Raw genomic sequence first — 12144 nt, 5'->3', positions numbered from 1 at the left:
CCCCCCCCGTCCTCTCATATCCCCTACTGTATTCAGGTATTAGACAATTTGACCAACAGATTGAGAGCCTGTCTGATCCAGTTACACTAAATTCAGTTTTGACCTTGGTTTGGAGGAACCACGTGGACCTGTACATGTATGTACTGTTGCTTGTCTAAACTATAAAAATGTATACTTGACCCAAACTAGGGACTAAAAGTCAGATCTGTCTACCTCTGCTGCTTTGATTTTGTCATTTTTAAAATCTGTTTCTTGCAAGTGGCCCGACTTTATGAAAGCGCGACACTAAATCACTGCAGTTTCACCTTAACTGGCAGTGGCGTTCCAAAGTCCCAGTTTGATTGAATCACTTCCTCTTGGCACAAAATGATAATCGACCTCTTGTGTAGTAAATGTCTAACTGTATCGGTATTTTGTCACTGTACTTTTTGTCAACTTTGTTCGTAGTATGCATTTGGGACGGCAAAGGTTTCAAAAATGTTGTGAGCTGGAAGGAGATTGTGACATTTGGGGGCGCCATTGTGCACTATAACAAAGTGTGTCTTTAATTCATTTTAATTGTGCTGTGAAGCATTCGCTTACCGTTACATGGCAACAATATTACAAACAAGAACACGGGTTACTCTATATTTGTATATTAAAGACTATATCTTTGCCTATACATATACACACACATATATATATATATATATATATATATATATATATATATATATATTATAAATGTATTAGTGTGAGCTGGGGGGATCTTTGTCTTTGATATGTTACATTAAATGAAACAGAAAGACCTCCTGTCAACATTTTACTACCAAATACTGGTGTTTGTGTGTCTTCATTTATCTCCCAATATATATTCTAAAAGCTGTGTGAGCTCCCCATATCTCCTAATTATTGTCTGTATTTTTGCTAAAGCCCCCTTTCTCTGCAGTCCCAATCTGTCATGTGTCGCCATGTTCACACTGCAAACATAAACCAACCTGTAAATAAACTTTCTAGTCTAATGGCATACATTAAGGGCGAGGAATAATTATGGTGAGCTTTAATATGGAGAAACATATTTATTTTAGTTCAGGATTTTCTCCACAATTTCTTTGATTTTGCTATATTTTGGTTTTGGTTGTCTGCGATTTGCATGTTTGTTTGTTTTTCCAAATTCTTTTAAAGCTTTATTAGAGCAGCTGTAGAGTGACAGGAAATGGGGATGTGAGAGAGAGAGAGGGGGGAGATGACATGCAGCGATGGCCCTGGGCCGTCCCGTGAGCTAGAGGTCGCCCCATCTTTCATTGTTTTACATTTTTCATTGTTACATTTTTGATTTTAGCATTGTGTATTTTTTCCATTTTTTGAGTCGGTGTATTTCTATCTTTTTAATGCCTTTTTTGAAGAAAAGACATCACGTTAAAAGCAGGTCCAACCTGCTCTCGCACACACGTGGATGGAATCGACCCGCTGGTTGAAGCAGTGCTGTTTTGATACACTGTACTGTTCACAGTCACAGATATGCTTTTTCTAACATTCTAACATTTATGATTACCAATACTTTGTACATCTTTATTGCAATAAATAAATCAAATGAAATCCGTTACATTTGAAGTCTCTTTGTGTGCTCTGCATTATTCTAACAGTTACTGAATAGGAAAGGTGGTTACAATATGTTTAAAGCTAGGTTGGTTTTGCCTCCTAAAACAATGACTTTACAATATGCACAACAAAAAACTACAATCATTCATTAAAAATAAAAAAACCTCTTCTAAAGCTTAACATCTGTTCACTGTGTTTTTATGGGAAGTGCAAACATTTAAAGCAATTTAAAAGGAAAGAGAATTGAACTAATAATGAAAAATAAACCAGAGATTTCCATCTTTATTGAGCTTGTTTAGTGGCCCGTTGAGGTTTGTCCCTGTTCTCTTTAAGGTCAAATATCTCCTCTCTCAGGAGAACAAACTAGTTCTCTTTGATTTCCATGCGAGACTGTTAACTTGTGATTTTAAGATTATGAGATAGAAATACATAATGCAACCTCGAGTGCTCTTGTCTGCCGTGAATGTCGTTGCATGTGGTCAGATGTGAGCACCCAGCAGTGATGTTATGGTGTGATGTCACGGCGTACTGACACACTCTGCACTACACCTGCACATCACGGCACAACGTTGTCAGCCAACCCACTGGAGGTCTGCAAAAAAAAAAAAGATTTTCAGTTGGTTATAAGTTGCTGTGTACAGAGGAGGATTAGGGCCACATTTGAAAAAAAATTTTAGTTCTGAGTTTAAAATCAGAATTCTAATAAAATCTTCACTTGTGGCCCTTATCCTCCTCCGTAGGCTGTGTGAAGCCACTGGAAGTTTTTTTTTTGTGTGGCTACTTTGAGATGATTTCAGCCGTGTGTTTGCTGGTGTCTGCCTGTTGATCCTCCTAGCAGGCTCTTCAGAGGATGGGTTTCACATTCATTCATTTCATTTAATGACTTTTCTTTTTTATAAAAGGCTTCATCCATCCATCCATCCATCTTCATCTGCTTATCCGGTGTCGGGTCGCGGGGGGAGCAGCTCCAGCAGGCTTCATAGTTTAACAAATAATATTGTAATTTTAAAATCTATAATAGTTAATGGATTAATTATCTAGCAACTCTTATATGTCTAATACATGTCTAATATCTTTCTAATTCTCTAGTGTTGTTCTTTCACACAACTCAAATATGGTGGCCCTGAAGGACAAAACACACCAATAGTTCACAAAATGTGAAATGTCGTATTTTGTGAAATGTTGTGTTTTGTCCTTCAGCGCCACCCTATTCAGACTCTAGAAGTGTGAAAAAATGGGCTACATGAAATGATTCCGAGGGACAGAGAGTCAGGGGGTTTAATACTGCCTCTGGATCGGTTTCCCCTCACGTGGGAGTCAGTATAACGAGTAAAACTTTCCGGTGTAGGCAGTGCCTGAATTGAACCACAAAAGGTGCTAGTATCATAATTCAGCATTTGCATGACATAATCATTCCACGTGTTTTGGATATATCTATATTCACAGTGTTGTGCCTGAATGCGTTCATATAACGATAGTTCATGAACTCGTTCATATTTTGGGCGAACGTGAACTGAACGTACTGTATTACTGGCTGATGAACGTTACTGTGAACTCCTTCATTCTGGTGTCTGTGAACGCCACACTCTCTCAGTTTAACTTTGTCCAATAGGGCGCCAGATTTTTATAGAGCCTTCCATGCCAAAACCAGGGCTAAAACACACCGTAAACAGGCCTTCATATTTAGCGGAAAAAACACCCAATCTGGCAACACCAGCCACCAGCGTCTCACCGCCGCATGGGTCATCAAATCAGAAAGCAGCGTGGAGACTTCGTATGATCATTTTAACACGTTTGATGATGAGGTCGGTAAGGATGGAAAAATCTGACATTTCTGTGCAAACTTGATCTGCACTTCAGTCCCATCCACAGCAAACCTGAAACGGCACGTTGAACTGATTAGATATGAAGATGAAATCTGATGCATAGTTTCAGTGTTAAAACTGATGAAATAATTGCTGTCTGTGGTTCTTTATGGGCTGTGGCAATAATTTAGAAAAATAATAGCTCGCATATGGAAAAAAAAACTATGAATTAGTTCATTTTTGGAACTGTGAACTTAGTTCAAAATTTTGATGTATGAACTGAACTAGTTCATTTTAAAATTAGTGAACTGAACTTTGAACTAGTTCATGTAGAAAGTGAACTTTCCCAACACTGTATATTCATACTTGTATCTTTTAGAGGTGAGCCCGTAAAGTCGACTATTCGATGATTCGGAAACAAAGGATCATTCCCTTTGGCCTATGGTGCTGAATGTCTGATTACATACATTACAATTGCTTGTTTTTTATACCCTATTTTTAAATATGAATATCAGCCTTTTAATAATAATGTTAATAACAATTAGAAGTAAGGATACTCAGTACTGCTGTGTACTGGGCTGGCCCATTTCAGGCACTGCTTTAAGGTCTAAACCAGGGGTCTTCAACATTTTTTAAACCAAGGACCCCTTAACTGAGAAAGCGCAGGGACCCTACTACATATATTGTATAAAATGCATTTGCTTAATAAACTGGGTCTGCAATAATGTGTAGGGCTGTCTAAAGCCTTTATGCATACCTTTTAAATGCATACAATATTAAGCTATTAAAATAATTGTTGGTATGATTTTATGAATCATGTTTTAATATTCAACATACACGTGGCACAGCGAATCCTTATGATGAACTGTCTCTGTGGATGGCTACCTTAGTGACTACCGTACCTATAGGCCAGTAAGTCTATCATTATTGTGTTTTTTCACAATATTTCTGATTTATGTTTGCTAATAATATTTTGGATTCATGTTAACATATTTTAATTTGAAGATTTGTGGTCTAAACTGCTCCCCATAGCAACCTTTGCCTCCACTGCTCATTTTTCTGTCCTCCCATCATTTTGGTGCAGAGCGACATACACTATTAGAACATACTGCTGCAGGTGAGTGGCCAAACGCCATGACTACAGCCAGATCTCTAGTTCTCTGTCAACTTAACATGAGAACAGAACAATAAACGGCCATGTCCCCATCAATCAGTTGTTCTTGTGTAGAACCACAACTGGCACTATGATAACGATAAGTACTGCGCTAACAGACACAATGATCGCAAAAAGAATTTTACAAAGTCTTTTTCTTTTGTGTTCTGCTTCTTTCTTCTTCAGTAAAGAGTCAAATCCTGGTGTGTAGAGATCCTCAAGCCAGAAGTCCAGATCTCTAGGACTCTTCTCTTCCTCCTGCAAAGGAAAAGGAAAACCGGCTGAACTCTGAGACATCAGCAGGTACAAATGTAATATATATAACACATAATATTATTAATAAGCCATACAGGGATTCACACAGCCTTCACACTCGCCATCTTGTAGACAAAAAAGAAGTTTGGGAAAAACATTAGTCAAACGAATTGTGATCAATTGTAATCTATCATATCACCATCATCATCATTCCCATATAGTTTGAAATGTCATAAAAAAACGTCCTATTTTTCCCTTGTTGGTATAGGTATTATAGTTTCCAGTGTATAGGAAAGTGTGATAAAGTGTGGTCTCGACCTACTCTATCTGTAAAGTGTCTCGAGATAACTCGTGTTATGATTTGATACTATAAATAAAATTGAATTGAATTGTGACTGTTCTGTCACGAAACAATCGTCGATACGTAACGTTATCCTCGCGCTTTTGTAAGGGGGTGTACGGAAATCCTTGACCTTTCCTAGCGGGTATACGGCTTATACCTGCGTATCACGTAGACTACACCACTGGTGGCAACGCAACTTTAACTAGTGACATGCAGACAACCTGGGGCTTTTGGTGGTTTGGCCACTTGGTTATTCAGCCTTTAAGAGTGACTCAGCAGTCACTAACTATCACAATAGTAACTGGTTTGCAGAGTAGCACCAACAAATCCCCGGTGACAGTCTACATGTATCCCTTTATCTGTCCGCTGTCCACCTGTCTGTCTTCTTGTTTTGCAGCCATTCATCCTGTCAATCACCCACAGCTCTCCTCCTCCCCACACTTTACCTTTAGATAACCTGCCAGGTTTCCGTGGACTGTTTGTGTGTCGTACTCCTTGACAGTCCAGGAAGGCTTGGACTTCTTGTTGTCCGCTGCTTCCATGGATCTCATGTCCATGTACAGAGGGTTCCTTTTGATGTTGGACTTGAGAGTGATCGGTGTGATGTGCTTCTCCAGGTATCTGTCATCAAACTCCACACGAGTGCCCTCTGGGGACGGAGGAGACCAGCTTTCAGTCTTCACCCTTTGCTCCCTCTGTGGAGACAACGAGGCAGCGATTTGAATTCTCATCACACCTACCTTCAACTCTTTGCCCAGACAAAGAGAAGACACTGGAGACACTGGACACACAGGTACAACGTAGTCCCAACCATAACTCTTCTGCATCAAATACATCAGGATTATTTCAGTTTTTTATTTGTGCTTTCCGAATTGTCTGCGTTTCCTTCAATCGCTCAATCAATTCATTATTTGTCACCGGAAATCAAATAAAACGATACAAGAAAGTTAAATGTAATTCTGTCAGTTCCTGAGGGTAGCAGCTCCTCCTGATCCTCTCAGATCTGCCTGGTGGATCTGCTACCTTCTTCCTGACATCAACCGGGAGAAAAGGCTGTTACCCAGGTGCTTTGGATCTTTAATGATTCTCCTAGCCTTTTTCTCGCAGCGCCTGGTGTAAATATCCTTTACTCTGGACCAATGGAAGTACATTTCTGGGATAAAGCCTGACATCCTTTGCCCCTCACCTACCTCTCTCTGGGCCTGATTTACTAACACTAGCGCAGTTTGCGCTGCGTCTGTTTATGCGAGTCCGGTAATAGCGCACGCTATGCTTCCACAGTTTGCGTAGTATTTATCAACCCTGACACCCATCAGGCAATCAGCGTCTTTCTCCGCCCACTATACCGTAAATTGCGCTGTAGCAAAGCGGTACTTGTGCTATGATACGGCTGAGTGCAGACTGCGATATTCCCACTGCTGATGCTATGACTGTTTGAAATGATCCTGATGCCAATATTTGTAATGTAGCGAGGAGTTTAACAACTGCTGGAATGGGATGTGAACGCTGAGTGGGAGATTCAATTTCATCTTTGATTTCTTCCAGTAACTCTAATATTGCATGGCTGCTTGATCTGTAACGCTAAATGATGTTGTGTTCACTGACAAAGTGTGATTCTTGTGTTAAAAATATTTTTAGCCTCGCCTATGTCTTCGTCTTGCTCAAATTACTGTTGCCATTTCACCAGCGGCATATAAAGGTCTACGAGGAAACTCGACTGCGGCTGGTTTAGACCTGTTTTTAAGAGGCGGAGAATTTCCCCCGCAGAATAGAGGCGCGCTCTTACTGACAGTCTTTATAAATACCACGGGATATATAATTAGGGGCACTTTGCGCTTATCCTCCCACCTTTTTGGGTGGAACTCCCACTTTCCCCACGACCCTCCCACAAACGCATATTGAAAGTGCAACTTGTCTCTTCACGCTCATGTGGCAGACAATCTGCCATTTTACCCCAGTGCGCCCTGTTTGTAAATAGCCCGCATCGGTTACGTCCGTCTTTGCGACCAATTAGCGCCTGGAAACAGGCGCAAACGGCTTGATAAATCTAGCCCAGAGTGTGTTTCTGTTCTCTTCGGGAAACACCAACCTGAACCTCCGAGCTAGCAAGCTACACGCTGGAAATGTCAAGTTTAGAAGAAAATTTGAATTGTGCAACAAGGCAGACCTGCTTGGTTCTTTCAGGGAATGATTGTAAAGATTTACAAAGAATATGTTTAGGGCATTTCCTCTCTAACTGGGAGGTTTTGGGACCGAGTGGTTAAATGAGGTTTAACCATGTATCCAGCTTTACTTTTGTGGGGTGCAAATCTTCCACCAGAACAAGTTCCTTCCTAAGACTGTTTAGCATAGCCAAAATCGCTGCGTCCGGAGCTTAGCACCGCCCAAGATGATTGTGATTGGTTTATAGAAATGCAAACAACCCAGAGCTTTTTTTTCTCCTATCCAAGAATGCATCTGTGGTGTAGCCAGGCCTGTCTCTACAGTGCTGTGGAGATAGAGCTGGACATGAGAGACTAGAAGTCAGTAATAACAGCTTTGTGACAGTGGTTACATGAGGCTCAGTGGAGCCATGGAACCCAAAGGGAGCAACACTCAGTGGAACTCGCTTTGTGATACAGGCCCCTGGTGTGAACGTGATCTTAGTTAATATAGTACTTTAGCTGTGCAAAGCCACCTACACATTTACAATAGCTCAAAAGAACAGGGTCTAAGGATAGATGCTGTGGTATGTTGTACAGATTGTAAAGCTATATACACTTAGTGTTTTACAAAGAATCTGGATCAAATACTCTGGATATGAAGACTGATAAATACTGAATGCAGCTCCAGATTACCATAATGATCTCTGACAGAAGATCATTCCTGCAGACTTGGCTCGTAATGTGGAATCATTTCTAACCCTCATGCCCTCCTTAAAAAAACTTACTCTCGACACCTTCGAGGCAAAAATGTCCACGCACACAAAAACTGTTATTAAATCATCATATATCAATATTTTTTTCTGCTTTTTTTTCATAAATCACTTAAACAACTTCTAACCTAATCAAAACTACCAAACATTCAATCATTTTCAGGATTTTAACCCTTTAAATGCCAGTTTATGTATTTGAAGTATTTCATTTTTTATTACAAAAAACACAAAAAATGATTTTTTTTCCAGATAATGAATAATATCTAGATGGGGCTTTGGTGGTGATTAGAGGCTTGGATATGTCAAAGATAAGCAACAAAATTAATTTGATTGCATTAGTATTTTTTACATAGTTCCAGATACTCCCTTTGGACACCTTCGAGGCAAAAATGTACATGTCCAAAAAACTGATATTAAATCATCATATATCAATATTTTTTTCTGCTATTTTTTTCATAAATCACTTTAACAACTTGTAAATTGCTCAAAACTACCAAAAATGTAATAATTTTCTGGATTTTAACCCTTTAAATGCCAGTTTTAAATCTTTGAAGTAACAATTATTTATGAAAAACCCAACAAAACATTAATTATTTTCCATAAAATAAATCATAGGGGAATGGGGCTTTGGTGGTGATTAGAGGCTTGGATATGTCAAAGATAAGTAACAAAACTGATTTGATTGCATTAGTATTTTTTATGTAGTTCCAGATACTCCCTCTGGACACCTTCGAGGCAAAAATGGCCCCATTGACTTCCATTATAACCACATGTTTTGATCTCACTGCCTTTACAGTATAAAACCATGCATTCTGTAATGTCAGCATTTGATTTGGAAGAAAACTAGTCATATTTGACATTTTTAGAGTATTTCACCAGATTCAACCATTTTGCCCTTGTAGGCCGATGCATGAAATTATAGTTATATTATGGAGCTCTCTGTGTGTGTGTGTTTGTGTGTGTGTGTGTTTATGTGTGTGTTTGTGTGTGTGTGTGTGTGTGTGTGTGTGTGTGTGTGTGTGTGAGAGAGAGTTTGCGTAAATCTGTAAGCAAGCAGTGATCACTTTAGGGCTGAAAAAAGGCATCTTTTGAAGGATGCATTTCATGTGTCTTTGAAGACGTGCTTGAATAAAAACATTGTCTCCTGCATGTGCTGTAAACTGGCGCTTATCATTTCAAATGGTTTGTGGGACATGGTGGCCCTGAAGACTGGTCTCCCACTATGGACATCCCACAGGCTCCGGGTGGATTTCCCTTTGGACCGGTACACACCAGCCAAGTGTGAAGTCCCATGTATGTTCGAATCTCTTGAGCATCCACATCACTCCATCCTGAGATTGAACACCTCCCGTGTAGGTTTGTCATTTCCTGAATCAGCTGGATCAAGTCAAGAGTGAAGAAAAGGTGGAAAGAGGATGCCACATCATGGATTCTTGATATGGCATATCTCGTGGGCTCTGGCATCATGCCGGTCGGTGCTTGAATGTTGCGCAGCGTCTCAGTATTAGATGGAGACCAGACTTGCCAATTCTTCACTGTCCATTCAATGTTAGGATGGACAGGATCTTCAGTGTCCTCTCCACATTCAGAGGAAGGGTTAGAGGCACTCACAGAGTTGGAGGACACCAGTGACCATTTTGTCAGACTCCAGAAACTTGTGTCATCTTCAGATGAGTCCTGCAGTTGGCTGGAAGATAAAGGCTCCTTCTCTTTGCTCCAGGTCTTTCTCCTTCTCTAGAGCCAGGTGCATCAACACACTAATAGTTGGTTTTGTTTACAACAAATGCAGGAGACAATGTTTTTATTCAAGCACGTCTTCAAAGACACATGAAATGCATCCTTCAAAAGAAGCCCTTTTTTCACCCAGATTTACACAAACTCTCTCTCACACACAGACACGCATGCACACACACACACACACACACACATACACACACACACGCATACATACACACACACACACACACACACACACACACACACACACACATAAACACACACACACACAAACACACACACACGGCTCCATAATATATCTGGCAAAAGTAAGGTGCGCTTTTTTCACCACTAAATTCAATTTATTATTATTATTATTAAAATTATCATTGTTTGTTTACAGATTTACACAAACTCTCTCTCACACACAGACATGCATACATGCATGCACACACACACACACACACACACACACACACACGCATACATACACGCACACACACACACACACGCATACATACGCGCACACACACACACCCAACCCACACACACACACCCACCCACCCACACACCCACCGACACACACAAATATACATATATAACACACACACACACACACACAGACACACATACACACACACACACACACACACATACACACACACACACGCGCGTGCACACACACACACACACACACACACACACACACACACACACACACACACACACACACACACACACACACACAGAGCTCCATAATATAACTATAATTTCATGCATCGGCCTACAAGGGCAAAATGGTTGAATCTGGTGAAATACTGTAAAATGTCAAATATGACTAGTTTTCTTCCAAATGAAATGCTGACATTACAGAATGCATGGTTTTATACTGTAAAGGCAGTGAGATCAAAACATGTGGTTATAATGGAAGTCAATGGGGCCATTTTTGCCTCGAAGGTGTCCAGAGGGAGTATCTGGAACTACATAAAAAATACTAATGCAATCAAATCAGTTTTGTTGCTTATCTTTGACATATCCAAGCCTCTAATCACCACCAAAGACCCATCTACATATTATTCATTATATGGGAAAAAAACCATTTTTTGTGTTTTTTTTTATAAATAATTACATACTTCAAATACATAAACTGGCATTTAAAGGGTTAAAATCCTGAAAATGATTGAATGTTTGGTGGTTTTGATTAGGTAAGAAGTTGTTTAAGTGATTCATGAAAAAAAAGCAAAAAAAAATATTGATATATGATGATTTAATAACAGTTTTTGTGTGTGTGGACATTTTTGCCTCGAAGGTGTCCAGAGGGTACAAAATGAATCATTTAAGTATAAAAGACATGTAAGAGTAAAAAACACTGGATTTAAAATATTTGACTGAAAAGAAGGATTCCTACAAAATGTCATGCCATAAGAAGTAACACAGCAAAAATTATCACGAAATGAAAAAAAAAACTTGAGAAAAATGTACAAAAATGACCGAAGAGGGCATGAGGGTTAAGGAACCAAATACAGCCGTCCATGTCAAAGAGGAGAAACAAGACAATCATACAGAGAGATGAGCGTACAGTAAGAGAGCTCCATACCTGGGAGTAGACTCGGTTCTGCCAGTGTCTCTGACTGGACACGAGTGCCCCGACCTGGAACATGCCGTGTGTGGCCGGCAGCATCCCCACGTCCAGCTGGAGGAACTTCTCTGGGTGATTGTTGTTGGGCAGGACAGAGATGTCCATGGCGGCTGTGCTGCTCCGTCCACAATGATGGCTTGACCTGCCGGCAGCAACTCACACGCTCACTACAACCTGCACGCTCGCTAATAATTCATGGAGAGCAAGGTATTCATGAGCCTGTATCACTAACAGGTGTGTGTAACCCAACCTGAGCATTAAGAGCCGCGACAAAAGGCGGAAAGGGCAGAGAGGAAAGAGAGAGAAAGAGAGAGAAAAAGAGCAGAGAGCAAGAGCGGTCAAGAGGGCAGGATGATGGGTGACCAGGTGTCTGCAGATCAGCTACTTCTAAAAAAGACGGATGAGATCGATGATCCTGCTCATCCTCTCCATCAGAAACTCAGAAGCAGAAGCCAGTCAAACGGTAGATTTCTGCAGCCAATCATTTGTGCCTACAGCAATTAGACTGCACAATTAAAAATTAAAACGGTCTTTGGTGCTTAAGCTATCATTGCACAGTTATGACACTCTCTGTCACTTTAATTTCTTTTTTCATTGCTGCAAAATATTGTGCTTTGGATACTACTTTTATTGTCGGTTTCTTCAGGTTAGGAATTGCTTGTTGCTTGTCAGACCTTCCGGTTGTCTTCTCGTCTCTACTGACCATATTTGAAGTATTTTTTTTTTTTTGAGGAAACG

At 40.2% G+C, this 12144-nt stretch overlaps 1 protein-coding gene and 1 long non-coding RNA gene across 3 annotated transcripts in view; one reads left to right on the top strand and one right to left on the bottom strand.

The window, feature by feature from the left end:
- Window positions 1-4584: 4584 nt before the first annotated feature.
- On the bottom strand, window positions 4585-11614 carry LOC120545598 (major intrinsically disordered NOTCH2-binding receptor 1-like). The gene is made up of 3 exons (XM_039780104.1): window positions 11365-11614; window positions 5584-5832; window positions 4585-4797 (listed from the first exon to the last, which is right to left on the bottom strand). The coding sequence occupies exons 1-3, from the start codon at window positions 11509-11511 to the stop codon at window positions 4597-4599; spliced, it is 597 nt and encodes a 198-aa protein (XP_039636038.1). The 5' UTR covers window positions 11512-11614; the 3' UTR covers window positions 4585-4596.
- The window catches only part of LOC120545599, a 72697-nt gene continuing 65274 nt past the window's right edge, over window positions 4722-12144 (top strand). For both annotated transcript variants that reach the window (XR_005636714.1, XR_005636715.1), the window contains exons 1-2: window positions 4722-4842; window positions 5755-5930. This is a non-coding gene — a long non-coding RNA (uncharacterized LOC120545599). The remainder of the gene's footprint in view (window positions 4843-5754; window positions 5931-12144) is intronic.

The sequence above is a fragment of the Perca fluviatilis genome, chromosome 17 (genome assembly GCF_010015445.1).
Source record: "Perca fluviatilis chromosome 17, GENO_Pfluv_1.0, whole genome shotgun sequence".
NCBI classification, from domain to species: Eukaryota; Metazoa; Chordata; class Actinopteri; order Perciformes; family Percidae; genus Perca; species Perca fluviatilis.
This window is presented reverse-complemented; position numbering and strand designations above follow the sequence as displayed.

What these genes read in the sequence shown, in the direction of transcription:
- LOC120545598 (XM_039780104.1), bottom strand. Translation starts at nt 11,511, where the DNA reads ATGGACATCTCTGTCCTGCCCAACAACAATCACCCAGAGAAGTTCCTC. An exon ending in AGAACCGAGTCTACTCCCAG is followed by an intron (nt 5,833 to 11,364) that starts GTATGGAGCTCT and finishes TTGTCTCCACAG; the next exon opens with AGGGAGCAAAGGGTGAAGAC. An exon ending in ACCTGGCAGGTTATCTAAAG is followed by an intron (nt 4,798 to 5,583) that starts GTAAAGTGTGGG and finishes TTTCCTTTGCAG; the next exon opens with GAGGAAGAGAAGAGTCCTAG.